The 26127-nt window shown below is 34.8% G+C and overlaps 1 protein-coding gene across 11 annotated transcripts in view; it reads left to right on the top strand.

The window, feature by feature from the left end:
* Positions 1–26127, top strand: part of VPS13B (vacuolar protein sorting 13 homolog B) — a 798169-nt gene that overhangs the window by 370666 nt on the left and 401376 nt on the right. For all 11 annotated transcript variants that reach the window (XR_010936247.1, XM_067711645.1, XM_067711646.1 and 8 more), the window contains exon 24: positions 18327–18547. Coding sequence is in view for 10 of the 11 variants with exons in the window: in XM_067711645.1 (XP_067567746.1) it covers positions 18327–18547 (221 nt within the window). In the remaining variant the exon portion in view is untranslated. The remainder of the gene's footprint in view (positions 1–18326; positions 18548–26127) is intronic.

The raw sequence follows: 26127 nt of genomic DNA, 5'->3' as shown, positions 1-26127 counted from the left end.
TCAACATCTTGAATTTCATTAGAGAGCATTTGCAGTGAGGCTTGCAGATGTAATTTGCTACATCTAGCTCACACCTCTGAGCAGATGGGTTTCTACCCTGTGCCTAGCAGAGGTTTGTTTTTCCTTTTTTGAAAGAGTTGCCTGTGACTTTAATAAAATATTTTGACAAAGTTGAAATGTAAAGATCATTTATAAATTAAAACTCTGCTATTGTTGGATTTAATGAGTTTTAATAGAAACTGATGTGAAAATTGTTGAGCATCTATGAAAAACATGAGGGCTATTTTTTCCATGTAATTCTGGTCACCTTAGTTGTTCATATGTATTATTACAGTATAGATATTTTTAAAATATCATAGTTTGATAATCATAATTTCCACTTGTTCTGAAAGATGATGTTGTACTATAGCAGTAGTTTTTTTCCCAGCTTTACTCAGTGTCTTTGACTTTAATTCTTAAACCCTATGTAAATGAGATTGCCTGGGTAAAAGAGGAAGCTCAGAAAAGAGCTTGAGATTTGTTCTTGTTGGTGTTGTTTTTAAATAAATTTCTTGGAAGCCATCATACATGTATAACAAATGAAGTTAAGCTGTTGGACTGCCTAAACGTTTTTAATATAATTGCTACAGACATTGTTCTCTTCTCAGTAGCTCACATTCATCCTGCTCAATCATTTGTTTACCTCTGGGTTCTATAACTTTTAAAGGCTAGACAAGGAACCTTACTTTATTTATTTCCTGTTAATCAATTTTGCATTTTCCACCCTCCCACACAAACACTTATTTTAAAAACAAAAACCAATATGGCAGATCTAATATCCTGCTCACCTTTTAAAAATAAACTATATAATTTACATTGCCTTAACAATATAATTTACATTGCAGATCTAATATCCTGCTCACCTTTTAAAAATAAACTATAATTTACATTGCCTTAAGATCTTAAAAATATGGTTTTTAAATGATACCAAGGTAACATTCTAATTAATGGGAATTTTTAAATTCAGATACAGTTGACATATAAAATTATGTAAGTTTAAGGTGTACAGCATGCTGATTTGATACACATATATTGCAATATGATTACCAGTGTGGTGTTAGCTAACATTTCTATCAGGTCACATAATTATCATTTCTTTTTTGTGGTGAGAACATTTAAGATCTAGTCTCTTAGCAACTTTGATGTGTGTAATATGTATTGTTGACTGAAAATCACTATGCTGTGCATTAGATCTTCAGATCTTATAGTTGCAAGTTTGCACTCTTTAGCAATATCTCTCCAATCTGTGTAGGGTGTGTGTATCCTTACCCTCCAGCCCCTGGTAACCACCATTCTTTTGTCTGAGTTCAGCTTTTTTAGATTTCATATACAAGTGATATACAGTAGTTGTCTTTCTCTGTCTGATTTATCTAAGTTAGTATAATGCCCTCATTAAAGGAAATTTGGAAAGCAAGTAACATATACAGGAGAAAATAAAAATCCCTTGATGATGACCACTTTTTTTAAAATAAAGAAGTGATTATTATTATTTTTTTAGTTTATTTATTTATCTTTGGCTGTGTTGGGTCTTTGTTGCTGCGCACGGGCTTTCTCTAGTTGCGGCGAGCGGCGTCTACTCTTTGTTGTGGTGCACAAGCTTCTCATTGTGGTGGCTTCTCTTGTTGTGGAGTGCGGGTTGTTTTATCTTTCAACTTTTTGTTATCACATATAATACACATATAATATTCATTATGTATAATGATTATATTCATTATAAAATTAGGATAATAATGCCTGATGAAATTTTCAGTCATGTTTTTTTCTCTTACTGTTTTATCATGAGTGTTTTATACGAAGTTAACGTTTTTTTGAATCCATTTCCATCTTAAAGTAAGAGGATTTAGACTTGCACCATTAAATACAATGGTAACTGTGAATTTTTCATAGATGCCCCTCATGAAGTTGAGAAAGATCCTTTTTATTCTTAGTTTATTGAGACTTTTTATGCTGAGGTGGTTTTGGATTTTATCAAGTGTTTTTATGAATCTATTGAGGTGATCATGTGTGTTTTTCCCCTACTGTATGCTATTAATGTGATATATTTCATTAATCAATTTTACATAATTAATTGATTAAACTAATCTTTTTTTAAATTGGAGTGTAGTCGTTTTACACTGCTGTGTCAATTTCAGCTGTAGAGCAAAGTGAGTCAGCCATACATATACATATATCCCCTCTCTTTTGGATTTCCTTCCCATTTAGGTCACCACAGAACACCAAGTAGTTTCCTGTGTTATACAGTAGGTTCTCATTAGTTATCTATTTTATACATAGTAGTGTGTGTGTATATATATATATATATATATATGTCAATCCCAATCTCCCAATTCATCCCACCCTCCTCTTTCCCCCAAACTAATCTTGTATTTGGGGATATAGACCATTTGGTTATGGCGCGTCATCTCTTCATATGATGCCGAACACGGTTTACCTTTTTATTTTTTTATCTGTATTCATGAGGGATTTTAGTCTATAGTTTTCTGACAGTGTCTTTGGTTTTTATATCAGGGTAATGCTGGCCTCATAGAATGAGTTGGGAAGTCTTTTCTCCTCCTCTATTTCTGGAAGAGTTTGTGGAGTATTGGCATTATTTCTTTAAATATTTGATAGAATTCGCCAAGTGAAGGCATGTGGAATTGGTGGACTTTTTTTTTAGTGGAAAATTTTTAAATGAATAATTCAGGCCCTTTATTTGTTATAGGTCTGTTCAAATTTTCTATTTCCTTTTTAGTCAGTTTTAATAAATTGTGTCTTTCTCGAAAGTTGTCCCTGAGTCTAGGTTGTCTAATTTGTGAGGATATAATAGCATTGTTCATTATAAGGGTTGTTGTTTAACCTTTTAAATTTATTTAGGGTTAATAGTAATATTCCTTCTCTAATTCCTGATTTTACTTGTGCCTTCTCTCCTTCTTTGAGGTTAGCCTAGCTAAAGGGTTATCAGGTTGCTATCTACTCAGAGAACCAACTTTTAGTTTCGTTGGTTTTTTTCTTATTGGTTTTCAGTTGTCTGTTCCATTCCATTGTGATCTAGAACATATATGGTATGATTTTAATCCCTTTAAATTTATTAAGAATTGCTTGATGGCCTAGCATATGGTCTGTTTGGGAAAATGTTCCATGTGTGCTTGAATGGTTGTTCTGTAGTAGTTGGGTACAACATTCTATGTATGTCAGTTAGGTTGGTTGGTTGATATTGTTGTTCAGTTCTTCTATAACCCTACTGACTTTCTGTCTAGTTATTCTGTCAATTATTGAAAGTACTAGAGTATTGAAATTTTCAAGTATTTTTATTTAGTCATCCATTTTTTATTTAAATTCTGTCAATTTTTGCTTCATAGATTTTGAAGCTCTGTTGTTAGATGCATATGTGCGTATATCTGTTACGGATTCCTAAAATATTGATCCTGTTATCATTATGAAATGTCCATCTCTGCCTGTATAAAACGTATTTTCTTAAATCTATTTTATCTGTTATTTTTTATAGCTATTCCAACTTTTTTATGGTTATAGTTTTTATGGTATATCTTTTTCATCCTTTTTCTTTAAACATAGTTATGTTTTTGAATGCAGGTATTTCTCTTTTAGACAGCATTTAGTTAGATTTTGATTTTTTTGTGCAGTCTGACAATCTCTTATTTTTAAATGGGGGGTTTAGACCATCTATATTTCATGTAATGTTGATGTATTTTAATTAAATTGGTCACTTGCTATTTGTTATCTGCTTGTCTTGTTTTTTGTTCCCTGTCTCTTTTAATACCTTCTTTGTTTTAGGTATGTATTTTAGCGTATCATTTTTTCATTTTCTCCACTGATTTTTTTTTTACTATGTATTAATTTGTGATGGCTCTAAGGATTATATTATGTTTCTGAATTTATCACACTCCACCTCAGATATATTTTAACTTAATTCTGATAAATTATGGAAAAAATTTTTGAACATAGTTCTGTTCTCTATTCATTTCTGTTCACACATATATCACACCTCTATGTATCGTAACCCAGCAATACAGTGTTATATTCATTGCTCTATATAGTCAACTGCCTTTTAAAGTACTTGAGAGGAGAAATGAGAAGTAATACATATATAGAATTTTTCATATTAACCCACTTATTTGTCGTATCCAGCACTCTTCATTTCCTCCCATGGATTTGAAGTAGCACCTGAAGGACTTACTTTAGTATTACTCATAAGTCAGCTTTGCTAGCAATGGATTCTCTCAGCCCTTGTTGATCAGAGAATGTTTTAATTTCACCTTAATATTTGTAACATAGTTTTTCTGGATGTAGAGTTCTTCGTTGACAGTTTATTACTTCCTTTCATGTATCTGAATGTGATTTTCCACTGCCTTCTGAATCAATTATTTCACGTAGAAGTCAACTTTTAAACATATTGATTTTCCACTATATGTGATGAGTTATTTTTCTTTTGCTCCTTTTAAGAACTTCTCTTGTTCTGTAGTTTTCAACAATTGGACTATAATATCTATAGGTATTTATGTTTCAGTATTCATCCTATTTGAGCTTGGTTGAGCTGCTTGGATGTATGTACTAATGTTATTCATCAGTTTGGAGATTTTTCAGCCATTATTTCTTCAAATATTTTTGTGCTCTTTTCTTCTCACCTCTGGGCCTTCCATTTTAGGTTAGTACACTTCAGCTCTCTGAGGCTCTGTTAATTTTTTCTTCAATACATTTTTCTTGTTTTTCAGGATGGATACTTTTTTTTTTTTTTTTTTTTTTTTTTACTTTCAGGAATTGTAGAACATTGATTTTATTGTCGTGTTTTTGCACAAGCAGTAAATAGGCTAACATTTCAGGTACAGGGTAATTATTCTTGAAAAGCAAGCCATCAAAATCAAGTTTGTAGTTAACGGCCCAACATGTTGACAGGAGCTATGTGAAAGTCCCAGAGATGTCTCTGAGTTACTGAAAATGTTAAAGATCAGTGTGCTATGCAGGCAGGAGAGAGATGCAAAGGTAGACCCCCTCTGGGGCATTCTGTGGAATACAGATATGCTGGGCTAGTTCCCATACAGGCTGATGTGGAGGAGGTTCTGGGAGGGGTAATTTCATGTCCACCATTGCGCCTGTCCCTTCCGTTAATGCCACAAGACTTCTAAGGACAGTATGTGGCATTAACACACTTATTGTTCCAATCTTGGAGTTTTACTCACGTGGCAGCAGAATGCACAGGTACAGAAAGTGTATCTACACCATGCCGGAAGTGGGGTTGGTGGGGGGTGGAGGCACTGCATTAGATTCCACAGGCCAGTGGGGGATTTAAACACTCACACCTCTAGCTTCTAAGGAAAGCTGCGACTTAAGACAAATCCTAAGAGTTTACTTAGGCTTTGATTCAAGGACATGATGGCTTTGCCTTCCTAGATGCTCTCCTTGCCAGTAGGGTCATGTCTTGGATTTGTTGGATGGCTAATGCTGCTCCTCTGTTAGGCCAACAAGGAAAGGCTTATGGTACAGACCTTTACATGGCAGATTGAGTGAGAATGGTGCCTGCATCCTGGGGAGACCACTGTCTCTGGACTCTGGACAAATCTTGGTCTGACTGATCTCCCTGGCTACCTCAATGACCCCAAGTGCCCTGCCTGTTTTTCTAGATCCTGAAGATCCTGATAGCATTGGCTATTCTTATGTGTCTGTATATAATGAGAGATGTTGAATGCTTACTTGAATAGACTTGAACACAATCCCGAAGTACATTTCTTTAGCATGGACGTTCTGCTGCCTCCCAGAGGCAGTCGTTTGGGGATTATCTGTTTTTCCTGGTCTCCTTTTGGTTTTCTTCCCTAGTCAGATTGGATAATTTCTATTGATCTGTATTTAGGTTCATTGATTGTTTTTTTCTTCTGCCAGCATGAATCTGCTATTGAGCTTCTCTACTAAATTATTCATTTCAGTCATTGTACTTTTCTACTTTAAATTTTGATGTGGATTGGGATTGACATATATACACTAATTTGTACAAAAAAGTTAACTAATAAGTGCTGTATAAAAATAAATAAATCCAATAAAATTTTGATTTGGTTCTTTTTTGTATTTTCTTTCTCCTTATGAGATTATTGATTCATTGTTTTCATACTTTCCTTGAATTTTAAAAAATCTTTTTCTCTAGTTCTTTGAACACATTTATAATAGCTAAATTGTTGTCCTTCGTTATGCTTCATGCTACATCTGTGGGCACATAGAGACTGTTTTTATTGACTGTGGTTTTTTTTCCTGAAATAGGGTACACTTTCCTATTTCTGTGTTTGCCTAAAATTTTTAAAATATTCAGAATTTTAAGTGTGTGCATATGTATTCTTCTTTTTCCCCGGAAAGTTGTTGTTCTTTTATGCAAGTTTGCTTCTTTGTAAAGTAACTTCCTTGGGCTAAATCTGTTCCTTCCTAACTGTGTGACCACTGATGTCTCAGCTCGGTTTTGTTCTGTTCTTATTATTCTTGGTTTTAATTTGAACCCTGGCTTTTTAGGTATCACCCTTATGTCTTCTTATCTTAGTGGTCAGCCAAAATTGAACAGAGGTAGTTCTCAAATAAGGCTTTTGTCCTCTACTAATAGATAGATCTCTATATGTGTTAGGATTGTGTATTCAGTGTTCTGGCCATTCTCATACCTGCCAAACTTTTACTTTCCTCTGAGCCCTTCCACATGTCCTCTATACATATGTGTAGTCTCATGGTTGTTTAGGAGTGTCCAGATAACTCAGTTCTTCTGCATCCACTGTGCTTGTGTGTCACGTCAGTCAGGAATATGCTTTCCCCAGTCACATTCACAATCTCAGGCTAGTAGAGCTGTTGGCCCTCCCTGTTCAACCATTACTGAGATCATCATTTCAACGACAAGACTTCTGGGTGTGGTTGTTGTTCACTACTCCAGATCAGGTGACCTCTTTTTGACCATGGCAGCAGTGCCTCTAGTTTTTGTGGCCTGCCTTACACTGGCAGAACCTCCTGGACTTTTGTTTGCTGGGAGTTTTTTGATTACTCATTCAATTTCATACTAGTGATCAGTTTGTTCAGATTGTCTATTTCTTTCTGATTCTGTCTTGGAAGATTGTATGTTCCTAGAAATTTATCTGTTTCTTCTAGCTTGTCCAATTTGTTGGCATATAATTGTTCATAGTGTTCTATTGTGATTTTTTATCTCTGTGATATTGGTTTTAATTTCTCCTCTTTCATTTCTCATTTTGTTTATTTGGATCTTCTCTCTTTCTCTCACTCTCTTTTTTTTTTTTCCTTAATGAGCCTGGCTAAATAAAGGCTTATCAATTTTGTTTATTTTTTCAAAAAAACAGCTCTTGATTTCATTGATCTTTTCTGTTGTTTCTTTCATCTCTATTTCATTTATTTCTGCTCAGATGTTTATTATTTCCTTCTTTTGACTTTAGGTATCATTTGTTCTTCTTTTCCTAATTCCTTTAGATGGCAGGTTAGTTTTTTATTTTAGAATTCTCTTGTTTCTTGATATAGGCCTTTATTGCTATAAACTTCCTTCTTAGAACTGCTTTTGCAGCCTCCCATAGATTTTGGAAAGCTGTGTTTTTATTTTCATTTGTTTCATGGTATTTTCTGATTTCCTCTTTGATTGACCCATTGGTTTTTTAGGAGCATGTTGTTTAATGTCCATGGGTTTGTGTCTTTCCCATTTGTCTTCCTGTAATTCATTTCTAGTTTGATACTGTTGGGGTCAGGAAAAAAATGCTTGCTGTAATTTCTGTCCTCTTAAATTTGTTTAGACTTGTTTTGTGACCTAGCATGTGATTTATCTTGTAGAATGTTCCATGTGTACTTGAAAAGAATGTGTATTCTATTTTTGAATGGAATATCCTCTAGATATTTATTAAGTCTAACTGGTCTAATGTATCATTTAAGACCACTGTTTTCTTATTGATTTTCTTTCTGGGTGATCTGTCCATTGATGTAAGTGGAGTGTTAAAGTCCTCTACTATTATTGTATTGATATTATGATCAATTTCTTCCTTTATGTCTATTAATATTTGCTTTATGTCTTTAGGTGCTCCTATATTAGGGGCATATATATTAACAAATGTTATAGGCTCTTCTTGTATTGTTCCCTCTATCATTATGTAGTGCCCTTCTTTGCCTTTTGTTATAGACTTTGTTTTAAAGTGTGCTTTGTCTAATAAGTGTATTGCTATCCCTACTTTATCATTTCCATTTGCATGAAATATCTTTTTACCTCCCCTCACTTTCAGTCTGTGTGTATCTTTAGCTCTGAAGTGAGTCTCTTATAAGCAGCATATAGATGGGTCTTGTTTTCCTTATCCAATAGGCCACCCTGTGTCTTTTGGAGCATTTATTAGCTCATTGATGTTTAAAGTGATTATTGATAGGTATGTACTTATTACCATTTTGTTACTTAGTTTTTTTGGGTTGCTTTTGTACTTCTTCTTTGTTCTTTTCTTCCTTTAGTTTGTTCCTTTGTGATTTTCTTTTTTGTTTGTTTGTTTTGTTTTTTTTAGTGGTATTCCTATGTTCTTTTCTCTCTAGTTTTTGTGTACCTGTTGTAGAATTTTGATTTGTGGTTACCTTTGGATTCATATAGGTTAACCTATATCTATTTGTTTTAAACTGGTAGTCATTTAAACTTAAGCACATTCTAAAAGATCTACATCTTTTACACCCATCCCCCATGTTTTGTTTTTGAAGTCATATTTTACATTTTCATGTTTATCCCTTAACTCTTTATTATAGCTAAAGTTGATTTTACAATTTTTGTCTTTATTTTTTAAAATTTATTTATTTATTTATTTATTTATTTATTTATTTATTTAGGCTGTACCAGGTCTTAGTTGCAGCACATGGGATCTTCGTTGTGCCATGGTTGTTGTGGCATGTGAACTCCTTAGTTGCGGCCTGTGAACTCTTAGTCGTGGCATGTATGTGGGATCTAGTTCCCCGACCAGGGATCAACCCTGGGCCCCCTGCATTAGGAGTGTGGAGTTTTACCCACTGGACCACCAGGGAAGTCCCTACAATTTTTGTCTTTTAATATTTGTACTACCTTATTTAAGTGGTTGATCCACAGCCTTTAGTATATGTTTGCTTCTACTTGTGGGATTTTTCCTTTCCTATAGATTCTTCTTTTTGTAACCTTTTGTTTTCCACTTAGCAAAGACCCTTCAACATTTCACTTATTACTGATGAACTGTTTTAGTTTTTGCTTGTCTGAGAAGTTTTTTTATTTCTCCTTCAATTCTGAATGATAACCTCGCTGGGTAGAATAGCCTAGGTTGTAGATTTTTCCCTTTTAGCACTTTCAGTATATCTGCCACTCCCTTCTGGCCTACAAACTTTCCACAGAAAAACCAGCTGATAGCCTTATGGGGGTTCCCTTCTATGTGATTCTTTTTCTCTTGTTGCCTTTAGAATTCTTTCTTTAACTTTGGCTGTTTTAATTATGATGTGTCTTACTGTGGGTTCATCTTGTTTGGGACTCTCTGTGCTTCCTCTATCTGGTTACCTGTTTCTTTCTTCAGGTTCAAGTTTTCAGCCATAATTTCATCAAATACATTTTTGACCCCTTTCTTTCTTTTCCTTCTGGGACCCCTATGTCATGAATGTTAGTATGCTGATGTCCAGAAGTCCCTTAAACTGTCCTCATTTTTAAATTTGCTTTTCTTTTTGCTGTTAGCGCTAGAGCCAGGTGTGAGCTTGGAGCTTCTCCTGTGCTCAGTGGTCATCATCCACATGTGGGTGGGTAGGGTAGGATTCCCAGATGCTGGACAAGAAGCCCTGAAGGTCAGTCTGAATTGGTTCCATTCCCTCTAAGTTTGTACTATACTCCCTCCTGGCAATGACACCTTTGCCCCAGAAGGGAGTACTGCTGGAACAAAGAGGGCCTGGAGAAGGGTTCCCAGTGTGGAGTGCCATTTGAGCTGTAACGTTCATGACACAGCAATCAGAGCTCCAGATGGCTCGTAATCCACCACTCTCTGTCAGTGCCAGTAATGTCTGCTCTTGCCCTGTTCAGATGCAATGCAGGGTCTGACTGGTTCCATCCCCAGGTGCGTACTTTCCTTGGCAGTGTCAGCCATTGCCCTGGAGGGAGCTGAGCCAGACAGAGTAAGAGGGGCAGGAGCAGGCACCTGCTGCAGGCAGGAGGAGCACTTTGTCGCAGGAAACCCACCAGAGCCCTGGGCAGTTTCAGTTTGCTTCCTCTGCCTTGTTTCAAGGAGTTAGCAAGTTTGCGCATGCATTCTTCAGGAGTAGAGTCTTAGTTTCTTCTGTTAAGTCCCATTGCTTTCCACCAGCTAAGGGGACTTGTCTTCCTGGTTTTGGCTTCTAGGACTGAGGTGTCCAAAATGTGGTACAAGCCACTTACTCCCCGGGGAGGATCTTTGAGCCCTTGATATTACCCTCCTCTTCTGTGTCCCCTGTTAGGAGTACAGGTCCCCCTGATTGTTGCTTCTCCTACCTCTTGCCCGACTCCCTGTGGATCTTTCTTTACAGCCTTGGTTATAGAGTAGCCTTTCTGCCAGTCTCCAGTTTGTTTTCAGTGAGAGATGCTCCACATGTAGATGTATTTTTTTGATATGTTCGTTGTGGGAGATGAGTTCGGTGTCCTACTCTGCCAGCTTGATATCCTCCTCCTACACCACATTTTCTTTATTCATCTGTTGATAGACACTTAGGTTGCTTCTACATCTCAGATATTGTGAATAATGCTTCTCTGAACATTGGGGTGCAGATATCTTTTTCTAGTAGTGTTTTTGTTTTCATTGGATAAATACCCTGAAGTGGAATTGCTAAATCGTATGGTGTTCTGTTTGTAATTTTTTGAGGAACTTTCATCCTGTTTTCCATAGTGGTTGTACCAATTTACATTCTCATCAACAGTGCAGAAAGGGTTCCCTTTTCTCTGCATCCTCGCCAACACTTGTTATTTATCATCTTTTTTGGTAATAGCCATTCTGACAGGTGGGAGATGTTATCTCATTGTGGTTTCAATTTGCACTTCCCTAATGATTAGTTTTGTTGAGCATCTTTTCCTGTGTCTGTTGGCCATCTGTATGTCTTCTTTGGAAAAATGTCTATTCAGATCCTCTGCCCATTTTTTAATCAGGTTGTTTTTATGATATTGAGTTGCATGAGTTCTTTATATATTTTGGTTATTGTGGATTCTCAGTTTCTTGGAAGGAAGTGTAGCCTTGGATCGTTCCAACTATTTGACATTTAAGCTTCTTTTCTGAAGTTCTTGACAGTTTTTTGGGAAAAAATGACTTCTGGCCCTCATTGATAATTTTGTAAACTTTTTATACTTCCTTTAATACCTTTCCACTCCCTATAAAAGCTATTATAAATTTTCACCACTTTCCTCAAGGATATCTGATTATTTCCCCTACACAGCATACAACCTCCTTATTTCCTTAATGAAAGCATTGACAACTTCCCATCCAAACAGGGTCCTGATACAGGACTTTTACACTTACTGTTCACCTTCTAGAACACTTTTTTCCCAAGTAGCCTCATGCCTTATGTCTCTATGGAATGTCATTTTATCAGAGTGGCTTTTCTGGACTATCCTGTCTTAAAGTGGCAGCGCCCTGTTCTGTTACCCTGCATAAGTGCTCTTCAGAACATCTAGGACCATCAACATACTATATGTCATTTAATTATTAGTTTATTATCCTTTTCACAACTAGAAGGCAAGATCCATGAGAACAGTGAGGTTATATTGTTCACTGCTCTTTTCCTAGATCCTAGAATAATATCTAGCATATATTTAATTCAGTAAATACTTGTTTAACAAATGAATCTACCTTACCTGGATTAAGTCTTTCATCTGCTGATATTGCTTAGGACCAAGCCATTTTTATTCATTTATCCATCTCAGTCCATCCCTCCCTCCCTTTCTCCTTTCCTTCCTTCCTTCCTTCCTTCATAAAGCAAATATTTATTGAGTGCATACTATATGCTATGCACTACATTTTTACGGAACTTGCTTCATCAATTATAACCTCCTTATTTAATCCTTGTTGTCATATAAAAATGCTAAAATTTCTTTCAGCTTACTCAGTTAACAGAACAAACCTCTTATTTGCAAATCCAATAGAAACCTTTTAATCCTTGATGTTCATTGATTCTTTTTTGAAATTCTTTCTTAACTTCTGGATAACCACTTTCCTTGATTTGTTTTCTGTGGATAGTGGCTACTCCTTTTGAATATCATTCATGGGCTCCTTTCCTCTACACTTTCTTTAAAGATAGGTGTTCTTCATATTTATAGCTTTACTAGGTATTCTCATCTATACCTGTACTTAACCTGTCACCTTTTCTCTGACAGTTTACAAATCTGTAAGATTGTCACATACCTGACTTCTTTGTTCCTTTTTTATATCCTTAGGTAACTGTTTGACCTAGATTGTCCATCAGTTGGCACTGATAACATGATAGAATCTTGTGCTACAGAGTAACATTTATTTTCAATACCAAAAATTGCTCTATTCCTAATTTCACAGCTAGTCCCTGGTCATACCTGTCAGCTTTAGCATGTTTTTAAAGTGGTTCATCTGAGCCCCAGGGAATGAAACCGTACTTGAGGTGCAAAGTTATGGATAAACATGATCACCAGGACTCAGGTTTTCTTCCATATAATTCCCTTCTGTATGAGGTTTTCACGAAATACAATACAATTCATTGATTCAGACTCTTTCATTTATCACACTTTTTTTAAAGTCTTTATTGAATTTGTTACAGCATTGCTTCTGTTTTATGGTTTTTTTTTGGCCGTGAGGCGTGTGGGAGATCTTAGCTACCTGACCAGGGATCAAACCCGCACCCCCTGCATTGGAAGGCAAAGTCTTAACCAGTGGACCACCAGGGAAGTCCCCAAACTCTTTAATTTAGTATTTGGAATAGTTTCTTGAACTGAAAGGGTCCTTGGGTCATCTATGAACTTCCTGTCTTCCAAAAAACTTCTTTAAATAATAATACCAAATAATGAAAGAAGTGAAATTAATCAGGACTTTACTTTTTACCTTTTTTTAAAAAACTTTTTTGCTTTTTCTTTGATCTTTATTCTTATATCTTTTCTTTTGTCACTAAGTTGGTTCTTTTACTGTCATGAAATAGTCCACTCAGTTCTTGTGAAGGAAAAGGCATGAAATGGCTTAGCACTTCATGTGGAAAAAGCAGAGGAATTAGGAATTAGCATTTCTCCTCTAATACTAAGGGATAGTTAGAGCTAGGATATTTACCTAAGTCTCCTGGTGCAAAATCCAGGCTCATGCTGTAGAGGCAGTGTCATAGTGTTCTAATGCACTCAGTAAACCAGTTTATCAACTTAAGTAAATTGATATACTCTGTCAGTAATATAAAATGAATACACAAATGTGTATCTTTTATTCCTAACAAATACTCGTTTATTAGGAAGGTTAACATGGCAAAGCTTTTATGCATTAGTCAGTCTTGACTTTCATCTAATAGCAGTAAACAGTTCTTTTGCAGAAGTCTTGGGAAGGTAATAGATTTAACTCAAATTGACTAAAATGTCTACATGTACTATGTGTTATGTTAAGGGAAATGATAAGTGAATTTATTATCTAGGATGTTTGTGTTGTAAATGATTATAAGTATTTTTTATTATTTTTGTAAATATAATGTATATAGCTGAAAATGTTTTGGAAAGGGAATCATGTCTTAATCACTTTTTTTATGTTATTAAAGTTTTGAGGACACGGTGTTTGTAAAGTGCATGTTCAATAAAAAGCTTAATGAGGAATAAATTGGCTATTCATTTATTTAAGAAAAAGCTAAAGTAGAAAACAATCAGGAAGCAAAAAATAGCATTTAAAAATAAGGATCTTTAAACTACCCTATATTTATTTTTTAAGTTATAATCCATATATCATATCACTGAGTCATGAGACCCAAGAAATATTTTATGATAATGTTTCCTTAATTATGTAAGTGTCTGTGTAATAATTTAAGTGAGGTAAGACGTGCCATTAGTTAGTGGTAAGTCACTTTAGAAAACGTTTAATTGTAACATATCTTGACAAGCTGTAGCAACTGAGGGTATGTCTTGTTAGCTGACCATATGACCTTAAATAAATTCTGCATTGCTATAATTTCGACACCTCTTTTAAAACTGTAATTACTGATATTTTAATTGCTTGAAGGACAGCACTAGTCTTTGAGGTTACTTTTAGTTTTAAAAGCAATAATTGTTCTGGTTTTGCCTTGTTTATATTTGCAGTCATAAGTTTTAAGGAATTTTAAAAAACAGTATTATATTTCTTTATACACTAATGAAAATTTGATGATTAAGTTATGATTAAACCAGTAATATTCAGACGTGAATACTAGTTAGCACTGAATGCTTTTTTTTTTAAATAAATTTATTTATTTTATTTATTTATTTTTGGCTGCATTGGGTCTTCGTTGCTGCGCGCGGGCTTTCTCTAGTTGCCGCGAGCAGGGGTTACTCTTTGTTGCTGTGCGCGGGCTTCTCATCGCAGGGGCTTCTCTTGTTGCGGAGCACAAGCTCTAGGTGCGTGGGCTTCAGTAGTTGTGGCTCGCGGGCTCTAGAGCACAGGCTCAGTAGTTGTGGCGCACGGGCTTAGTTGCTCCACGGCATGTTGGATCTTTCCGGACCAGGACTAGAACCCGTCTCCCCTGCATTGGAAGGCAGATTCTTAACCACTGCGCCACCAGGGAAACACACACACCCTTTTTTTTTTAATACATGCTGAGTTTATAAACATTTATATATGCACAAAGGCCTATGGAAGGATTAAAGAAGTGAATCAAGCACTGAATGCTTGGGTTTCTAGATATGAAGAAAATATTTCACAAATTTGAAATGAATTATCTATTTTATCATGATTTAATAATCATGATATTTTTCAGTATAAATTTTATATATTTATATAAATTTAATATATTTTTAATTTTTATTATTTTATACATGCAATACATTTTACATTTCCTAATACAAAGCAGTATTTTGTTCCAAAGTAGAAATTTGGTTACAGAGCAAATAAAACTATATGTTGCTCATTTTCATTTCCTTCTCTTCCAGGCATTTCAGCAGTTCTCCTCTGCCAGGAGAATTGATTATGCTTTATATCTTTTTTAATGCCTTCATTCCTCGAACATTCCCACTGCTTAAATTAATATCATGTAGAATTAAAGAAGCCCTTTATCTCAACTGTCTGTAAATCAGTTTAGTGCTAAGTGGTTTGGGGAAACAGGGTCAGCACTTTTGGCTCATTTACGTTTGTAGAATACACTGCATCTGTTTCCAAATTGTTAACCCTCACAATTAGCAGTAAAATATTCCTCATTACACTATTTCATATTTGAAATAAAAACCTGCCTGAGACATACTGGATTGTGGGACATAGGGAAAAGAGTTAAGAAGAAGAGGAAAGACACCTTTTTGTTCGTTTCTAAAGACACGTAATGTCTAAGGTTATGAAAGAAAGAAAACTGAGGGGGAGTATCTCTAATATTGAACAGTTTTCTTTCTTCATTTTCCATATTGATCTTTGTAAGGTGATTTACCTTGGTGCAAAGTATATATACTTTTTCCTATAATAAAGCACAGCATCTTTAGAAAGGGAAAGACCAATTCTCTTTGCAGAATATTGATCCCTGCCCACCAGTATTGAAGACTGTAAATTAGATGTATATGATCAGGGTCCCTCTCCCCCACTGTTGACACATGTATCACATAGTCTCACACTGAATTCTATTTATTCATTTTGTCTCAAAGCTTTGCCATATTCACTTTCTTTTACGTTAACTCATCTGAAGTTCATTAGTGTTTGGTTATCATTTTTTGAGAATTAATTTATTGGTATTCTTTTCTCTGTTAATAATATAGAGGTTTCACACAGAAATGAAATTTTCAGTCCTCCTGCTTTGTTTTTATTTTTTCTTGTTCTTTAGACAATTTGACTATTTCTGAATTCTGCCAGCAATAAATAATTTTTCTAAAATGAAAGACTCATTTTATAGCCTTAGCACTTTCTCATTAATGTTAAAATACTAGTCTTGAAGTTCTCAGAATAGTACATGATCCTGGTCCGTCATGGATATCTGAGCATATTTTATGGAGTTCTCAGAACAGTATATTGCCAGTGTTGTAAATAGATGAGGTGCTTTTTATTTTGGGGGGTGTGTGTGTGTACAAGGAATAGGTGTGCAGGTAGTGATGTGTTATGTTTTGATAATTTTTTCACAGTGATTAATTGTGGGAATGTTTGTCATTACATGTTAAGCTCTTCTAGATAGAGTGTACTTTTTAAAACAGATGATATGCTTGTTAAATAAATGGACGTAAAATATTACCTTAAAAGGTTCTGTTTAAGACTTAGAATATGGTATACCCAATTTCAGGTTATGGTCTGATTCCAAAGAAGAAGCAGAGACACATATCTGAGATAGTACCAATGTCATTTGGAATTCTTTTTTTCTATTTCATGAATTTAAATGTGGTGCTTTTTACCCAACATAATCACCATTTAACATTTCTTGGATAACATAAAATTTGAAAGACTAGGTATAGCTCACTACAGATTTTAAAATATGTAACCTGAAATCATTCCAAAGTATTTTAAGACAAATTTGGCAAAGCCTTTATTTTGTAAATAGCCTGGAACTTTGTGTAGGTTTTAAAATAATTTCAGAATTAGTTACAGATGATTTAAAGTTTGTCATTCTTTCCTGGGGGCAAAATATTTTAAGTCTTAAGACAGGCAGAGTACCACGATGCTGACCACATATTATTATGCAGTTTCCATTGTTTCCAGTCAAGTTGTTGTGGACTGCTATGTAGCTAGATTTATTTTATTATCCAGGTCTCAATTTCAAAGTTTCTGATTTTAATTTTCTTAACTACTTGATCAAGACATTTTGAATGTTCAAACATATGAGAATCTATCTTGTAGCATCCCCTGAGTATCACCATTCACAATTCAAATACTTATTTATATTCCTTTAGTATATATGTTTATAGCATGATCTACTTAGTTATTCACTTGGTATTTTTTTCCTTGCTAAAAAATAACATGAACCTAATAGTACGATGTGATCTGGTTCCAACTCTGTGTGAGCGTGTCCCACACTACAGGGGGGAAAAAAAAAGACTTGAAGGAAAAATAATAACAATGTTAATAGTGCGTATTCCTGGGAGTAGCAAGATGGAAGGTGAATTATGACTGGTTTTGATTTTTTTCTTTATATATTATATTTTCTAAGTTATTTTCAGTGAGACACTAGTACCTCTCTAATTAAAAGATAAATATTTTCAATTTGTTTTAGAACTAGATACTTAAAAAGAAGTCTGTATTATACTATCTATACTATCAAGTGCCAGTAGAATTGCAAAGTCAAAAATACAAGTCATAGGAACATATTTTCCATCAAATTGGCATCCCAGTAATGAATATTTACGAATGTTTTAATACTGAGTACATTTTTAATGCTATTTCACAAAGTATTTTATCTATAGCCACAATAAAAAAAAGATAGTTTTATCTCATAAATTTATATTAACAATTTTTTTCTCTGGTAAATCAATAAAAGGAAAAAATTTAAAACAATGAAAGAAATTTTGCTTTTAATTCTGAAATGTGAGTACTTTTATTTTTAAATAAAATATACTTGATTTAAAAATAACATATATAAGAATCACCAACTGAAGATATGTACGTGCGTCCTGGGTCTTAACCATCAGAGATTTCTGATTAAGTAGGTCTGAAGTAGAAACCAGGAATCTGTATTTTATATCAGCACCCATATGACTCTGATGCAGATGGTCCAACAGACCATAGTAAATTGTTTATTCTTTTTTTATTCTGCAGTCAGATCTGTGGTCACCTTTAGTTCATTTTCCTAATTTTCCTAATTTAACACATTCTCTGTGGTCTCCAAGATATAATGCATACATCCCAGCAGTTGCACTGTACAACCCACTAGTACAAGGGTGAGGGAAGAAAAAGTTAGAACTTGTATTTATATTTTTATCTCATTTCCTTAATTTCTACTTTTGTATGTTTTATAATGTACATTATTGATATAGTAGTATGTTATAATAAATATAAACATTTTTAAAAGGTAACTCTTATATAACATGTAAACTGTTTAACATGTTGGTCTCTGGGATACAGTATACGCTATTTATGATGCCATATTAACTGTTTTATATTTCAAATATTAACAGTAGATACCTTACTATCAAGTGACAATTAACTATATTTTTGTTTGTGTGCCTCCCTACCCACTTTTGTACCCATTTTCAGGTGATGCCTTTCCTTGGACCATCAGCTTGCATCATTTCAGCATATACACCCTTTTTGGAAAACAAGTGACACTTTGCCTAGTGGAACCTATGGGTTGTACCTCTACTCTAGCTGTTACATCTCAAAAACTACTCGCTACAGGACCTGATATGAGGCATTCATTTGTTGTCTGTCTGCATGTTGACCTGGAGTCACTTGAGATAAAATGCTCGAACCCCCAGGTTGGTACATTTGATTTATGAAAGGAAATTTAAAATAATGTGATTTAAGAACAATTGTTACTCATTTTTTGAAGGGTTTCTCTTCTATTAAGTGTCTTAAATTATTTTTAACAGGGCCATCAAGATCAGAATGGTTAGATTAAGTATTGCTTTGAAGTTCTCTCAAGTTTTGTAATTCAAACTCTTCTGAAAATGTAATGGTGGCAGCATAAATGCATCTTTTGGCTGATGGAATGAAATCAGTTACAGATGTAAAGTTTTTTAAACGGTGAAGAACTACTTTACTGTCAGACTGGAAGAGTCTATTGAAGTGATCAAATGTAATTTCCGATCAGTTTCTCACTCAAAACTTCTTTTGCTCAACATGCAGTATTTAAAAGAAAAAAAGCACTGTTTACTCTTTAAAAAAGGCATTTTGTTAATCCTTTAACATTCCAGTTGGGATAGGCCAAACATGTTATATTCTACAGTTTTATAATTTAGTATGAATTCAGATCTCCTGGGTTTGTACAAATTATTAATTACATATAATTTAACACTTGTTTCTTTGACCTCAAGCAGACTCTTGTATATTTTCTACACAGATTATCAACGTTGAATAGTATTTGAAATTATATTTTTAAAACAATACTTTTTAGAGTTTTATTGGATCTGTTAGGTCAATGTCGATAAATCTTTGTTTATTCCAGCATTAGTGGTGACGAGCTAGTTTTTAAAGTGTGTTTTTTTAAGTGGGTTCAAATATTATTCCTATGTTATAGAGCCTCCTTACTGAAACCATCCTCCTTCTTTCCCCTCTTCTCTCTGCCTTGCTCCACCTACTGTATACTCTACAGTTTGGTTTAACTTTCATATATATTTGTGCATTTTGAAAAGATCGGACCTGCTAATTTAATCTTGGTGATGGCCTTATTAAAAAATACATACAGTTAGAATTATGATGAGGCAGTTATACTAAACTAATAGCTTATCCACCATTATGAAAGTAATTTCTTTTATAATCAGTAGTAAATTCTTTTGAACAATAGTAAATATTCCATATTAATGGCCATTTGCCATTCTATTATGACCCATAGTAGTATAGAAGAGAATAATTATGAAATGGCTTAACTCCTCTTAGATTATTCTTTGAATGCTACTGCTGATGGTTGTTGAAATGCATTTCCTAGAGGAAGGAAAATTTGTTGGTTGAATTGTGTCTCCAACAAAAGATACGTTGAATTCCTAACTTGTAGTATCTCATCATGTGACCTTATCTGTTAATAGGATCATTACAGAGGTAATCAAGCTAAAATGAATTCATTAGGGTGAGCCCTCATCTAGTTGACTGATATCCTTATAAAATGGGAAATTTGGAAGTAGATAGTCACAGAGGGAAGTTGATGTGAAGATACACAGGGAGAGTGCCATGTGAATGGAGGCAGAGATTGGACTGATCCAGCTGCAAGCCAAAGAACACAAGGATTGCTGGCTACCTCCAGAAGAACCAGAGGCAACGAAGGATTCTCCTGAGTCCCAGAGCATAGCCCTGCTATTACCTTGAGTAGGGACTCTCTGATCTCCAGAACCATGAAACTATAAGTTTCTGTTGTTTTAAGCCACCCAGTTTATGGCACTTTTATATGGCAGCTCTAGCAAACAGATTATAGAGAAACAGATTCACCTTCTTTAGATCCGTTATCACAGAAGCTGTTAAAAGGGAAAAAATAGATTTAGTTCTGTCATAGCAGCAGAAGCCCATCTCAGCCCATCAGTCCCACTGATTATTCTATATACGCTGGGGGAAAAAAAGCAAAAACTAACAACATAAATGAATGTTCCCAATTTGGTTTTTAAATAATTGAATTGCAAAAAAGACTTTAAAACAGCTATTATAATTTTTTTTTTATGAGGTGTAAAGGAAAGCAACACTGAATGAAAAACGTAAGAATTCTCAATGGAGAAGTAAAGTATAAAAACAATCAAATGGGGCTTCCCTGGTGGCACAGTGGTTGAGAGTCCTCCTGCCGATGCAGGGGACACCGGTTCGTGCCCCGGTCCGGGAAGATCCCACGTGCCGTGGAGCGGCTAGGCCCGTGAGCCATGGCCGCTGAGCCTGCACATCCAGAGCCTGTGCTCCGCAATGGGAGAGGCCACAACAGTGAGAGGCCTGCGTACCGCAAAAAAAAAACAAAAAAAACAATCAAATGGAATTTGAGAATTGGAAATACAATATCTGAAAGAAAAAACCATACCATATGGGCTTAGAGGTGACCTGCACGTGACAGAAGAGTCATTGAACTTGAACATTGTGCATAGAAATTATGAATTTGGAAAACAGAAAAGAAAAGATATTAAAAATAGGATCGAATCTTCAGTGGTTGTGGGACGGAATGTTCAAATATATGTGTAATTGGAATTCCAGAAGATAAGGAGAAAAAGCTGGGGCCAGAAAAATATTAACAAATAATTGTACAAATTTCCCAAATTTGCAGAAAGAGATAGGCTTTTACATATTCATGACGTTTACCCAGTCCCAAGCATGTTTATCTTGGACACGTTGTGATTAAAATGCTAAAAACCAAGGATAAATTTTTTAAAAATCTTGAAAGCAGCTGCAAGAAGATACATTATATATGGCTTAATTTGAATGAGTGCCGATTTCTCATTAAAAACCATAGAGGACATGGGACTTCCCTAGCGGTCCAGCAGTTAAGACTCTGCGCTCCCAATGCACGGAGCCCAGGTTCAATCCCTGGTCAGGTAACTAGATCCTGCATGCTGCAACTAAAGATCCCGCATGTGACAACGAAGATCTCGCATGTGGCAATGAAGATTCTGCTTGCTGCAACTAAGGGCCAATGCAGCCAAATAAATAAATAAGTAAATATTAAAAAAACAAACAAAAAACCCCACAGAGGGCAGAAGACATTAGAACAATATCTTTAAAATGCTAACAGAAAAACACTGTCAAGACAGTGTGCATGTCTCACAGAAATTAAAGTGAAATAAAGACACTGTACATGAAAGAAAACTAGGAAAATTGTCACCAGCACCTCTACTTTACAAGAAATACTGAAGGAAGTTCTACAAGTTAAAAGGGAGTGGTACCAAATGAAAACTTGGATCTTCAGAAATAAAGGAAAACCAACAGAAATGATAAATAGCTTGATAAATCTTTTTTTTTAACTATTTAAAAAAATACATATGACTGTGGAAAGCAAAATCCATAACACTGTCTGCTAGACCTTTCAATGTATGTGGATTTAATATACAAGACAACTTGGGACTTCCCTGGTGGCGCAGTGGTTAAGAATCCACCTGCCAATGCAGGGGACACAGGTTTGAGCCCTGGTCCGGGGAGATCGTACATGCTGTGGAGCAACTAAGCCCGTGTGCCACAACTGCTGAGCCTGTGCTCTGTAGCCTACGAGCCGCAACTACTGAGCCCACGTGCCACAACTATTGAAGCCCATGCACCTAGAGCCAGTGCTCCACAACAAGAGAAGCCACCGCAATGAGAAGCCCGCGCACCACAAGGAAGAGTAGCTCACTGCAACTAGAGAAAGCCCGTGAGCAGCAACGGAGACCCAACACAGCCAAAAAAAAAAAAAAAAAGACAACTTCATCATCAAGGTTAGTGGGGGATGGGCTAAGGGGACCGAGTGGTTGTCAGATTTCTAAATATCTCATGAAGTGGTACAGTATAAATTTAAAAGTAGACTGTGAAAGTTTTTCTACATATAATTTCCTAGAATAACTACTAAAAAAAAAAAAAAGCAAAAATACAAAGAGATATAACCAAAATGCCAATAGATGAATTAAAATGAAATACTAACCAAAATGCCAATAGATGAATTAAAATGAAATACTAAGAAGTATTCAAATAATCTAAAGAAGTGAAGAAGTGGTAACAGAGTTACATAAAACAGAGGATGGAAACAGAAAACAAAAAATAAAATTGTAGAGATGATCCTGCCTTAGCAAGAATTACGTTAAATGTTATGATCCTAACTGGGAGTGTTTAGACCAGGATTCAGCAAACTAAGGCTTGCAGATAAATTTGGCCACATGCTTTTTTTCACATACTGTGTAAGGTTACCATCATGCTACAACCACAGAATTAAGTAACAGCAAGGGAGAACACTATGTAGCTCACAAAGTCTAGAATATTTACTATCTGACCATTTACAGAAAGTCTTCTGACCCCTGGTCCAACTGCTCCTATTAGGGTAGGAATAAAGCAAGACTCTGCATACGTTGCCTAAAAGAGAAGCACTTAAAATATAAAGAAACAATATAAATAAATGCATAGGAAAAAATACACCATACAAACAGCATAAGAAGGATGGACTTATTTATTTTAATATCAAATAAAATAGACAAAAAGAAAAAGTATTACCAGAGATAAAGAAGGACATGAAAGAAAAATGGACAGAATTAAAGGAAAAAACAGGTAATTCTATTCAATCATATTAGGAAATTTTTATACCATCTCTCTCAGTGGTTGTAAAACAACCAGATGAAAAATAAATAATTGGAGATATAGAAGATATGAAAAATACTGTGAACTCACCTTGACCTAATTGACATTTATAGAATACTATATTCAACAACCATGGAATGCACATTTTTTTCAGGTGTACATGGTCTCATTATATTAAGAGAATTAAAATCAGTAAAGTATATTATCTAACCATAGTCAAATTATATTAGAAATCAATAATAACTAGGAAAACTGTAAATATCTGGACATTAAATAATAACTCATATCTGAGAAACCAGATATCACACTTAATTGTAAAATATTGAACTTTTTCCCACTAAGATCAAGAAAAAGCCCAGAATGCCTCCTTCTATCACCTGTTCTTTGTCATATTGGCCATCTTAGCCATTGCAATTAACCAAGCAAAAGAAATAAAAGACACAAAGATAAGAAAAGAAGTAAAACTCTCCCTATTTTCATATGATCAAATATTTTACAGAAGATCCTGGAGGAGTTAAGAAACTATTACTAGAACTAATAAACTTATTATGGTTGTAGGAGACAAGATAAATATATAAAAACCAATTGTATTTTTCTGTACTAGCAGCTAACAACTGGAAAATGGAATGAATCAGTTCCATTTATATTGGTGCCAACAAACATACAGAAATGAATTTAACAAAAGATGTCCAAGACCTCTACCCTGAAAACCACAAAACATTGCTGAGAGAACTTGAATATCTAACTGGAGCAAGATACCTGTTCATAGATTAGAAGATTCAATATTGTTAAGATGGCAGCTGTCCCCAAATTGATCTAGATATTGGGCATAATCAAGTCTAAAAACATTTTCTCCTCGAAAGACACATTAAGATAGCAGAAAGCCAGACACTTGGAAAAAGTATTAGCAACACATTTACCAAACTGTTACCAGAATATTTATGGAATCCTTTCTACTTGGTAACCTGAAGACAAAGAACAATAAATAAAATAACATGAATACAAATAATGGGGAAAAGATTAGAACCACACAAGATGTGTGACTGGTCAGTCAACACATGAAAAGATACTCAACATCATTATTCATCAGGAAAAAACAAAATAAAACATGAAAACATACCACTACATACCTATTAGATTGGCTATAATTTAAAAAATGGAGTATTATGAACCAACTAGAACTCTGTATACTACTGATGGGAATGTAAAAATTACATAACAGCTTTGGAAACAACTTTGAAGTTCCTGGAGGGGGGGAAAAAACATACAACCCAGCCATTCTTCCCTAAGTATTTCTTCAGGGAAACAAAAATGTATATCCACTCAGAGACTTTTACATGGATGTATTTAACAGCTTTATTTGTATAGCCAAAAACTAAACATAACCCAAATGTTCATCAGTAAGTGAATTTAACAAATTAAACAAATTATGGCTTATCCATACAATGTAATACTATTCAGCCATAAAAAAGACTGAGTTATTGATAAAATGCAAGATCATGAAAAAATATTGCAGTCATTACACTGAGTGAAGGAAGCCAGACCAAAAAAGAGTACTTACTGTATAATTCCATTTATATAAAATGTTATAATGTGTAAACTACTACATTGTTACAGAAAGTAGGTTCCTGGTTGTCTGGAGTCAGGGCAGGGAGAGGGAAGGAGAAGGGGGTGGTAGGAAGGATAGACTACAAAGGGATATGAAGAAACTTTTGAGGATAATAAGAAAAAAATTTTTATTCATAGTTTATATTTAGTAGTAGCTCAGTTCCTATATAATAGACAGCTAACTACTACTTGGAGTTACCTACCAGAGACATTATATTTTAGAGACTTATTTTAGGAGTCATTATAGCCTTGGGAGGATTGTCCTACTCTACATGTTCTGGTTATCCATAGCTATCCCAGCTGAGAATAAATTCTGTTCCCATTGTGGGTTTGGCCTGGGACTCCACTATTATTAATCTTTAAAAAAATTTTTTTCTTTTACTTTGAGATACTCAATAGTATGGTGATTTCTGTTGAGTCTTACTAAATGTAAGACTGTGGCTCAAAACTAGAGCTCTGGGATATCTTCTTTAGATATTCACCTTATTTAGAACTAAGCTCAGGTTTTGTTGTTGTTGTTTAAATATAAACCAGTTCTAAGCCAAGTCATCACATAAATAGAACTTATGTTTGGCCTGGTATTACCTTCTTATGTCTGCTCCTTCCTTTTGTCCTTTCCTTGATCACTTGACTCCCACGGGCTCCTTGCTGCTTCTCCCCAAATACCAAGGGCCTTTTTTTTTTTTTTCTTGCCTGAGAATTAAACCAAGACTGAATGAACCTCATGCCCTGAGAATCCCTTTGCACCCAAAGTGTAATGAATTTTATTTATTCACTTAATTCTACTTTATCTTCTTGATAAGTCCTGATAAACCAACTTCTGTAAAATTGTTAGCACCTGCTATATCCAAAGTTGATCACCAGGTTGTTGGGAAGTTTAAGTGAGATAGTTATGAAAATACTTTGCAAACTCTCAAATGGTATATGAATGTCATTTTGTTAGTTTAGATTGACTCTGATATAAAATGTGAGATCCTCTATGTAAATTGGTATGAATATCCCTGGTGGAATGTAGCGGTATTCCTGAAGGGACAGGAAGTCACAAAACAATATAGGACTTTGAAGAATCAACATGTACTCAAAGAAAAAAGTAAGGAGTAAGTACTCTTTTATATCCTTGTGTGCCAGATTAACCTAAATTTTAATGGTAAGACATGAGACTCCAAATCTCTTTTTTGTGAGTGGGTTGCTTTAGCCTTCCAGACTCCCTCTGGGTTCTGTCAGAATTACAAAGGATGACTTGATTTTTTTTTTTTTTCCTAAGTGAATTCAGCAGATATTTATTGAGTACTACATGTAGGCCAGAAATGAGGGGAGAAAAATTAATAAGATAAATACATGAAGAAGGCCATGCCTACACACATCATAATCCAACTGTTGAAAGCCACAGATAAAGAGCATATCTTGAAGGTATCATGAGAAAAAAATGACACATTACATGCAAGAGAACCAAGATTTTGTTAGCTTACTTCTCATAAGAAGCTGTAGTGATCAAAAGAACATCTTT

Source organism: Pseudorca crassidens, chromosome 17 (assembly GCF_039906515.1).
Source record: "Pseudorca crassidens isolate mPseCra1 chromosome 17, mPseCra1.hap1, whole genome shotgun sequence".
NCBI lineage: Eukaryota > Metazoa > Chordata > Mammalia > Artiodactyla > Delphinidae > Pseudorca > Pseudorca crassidens.
Note: the sequence above shows the minus strand (reverse complement) of the source record. Positions and strands in the feature narration are given on the sequence as shown.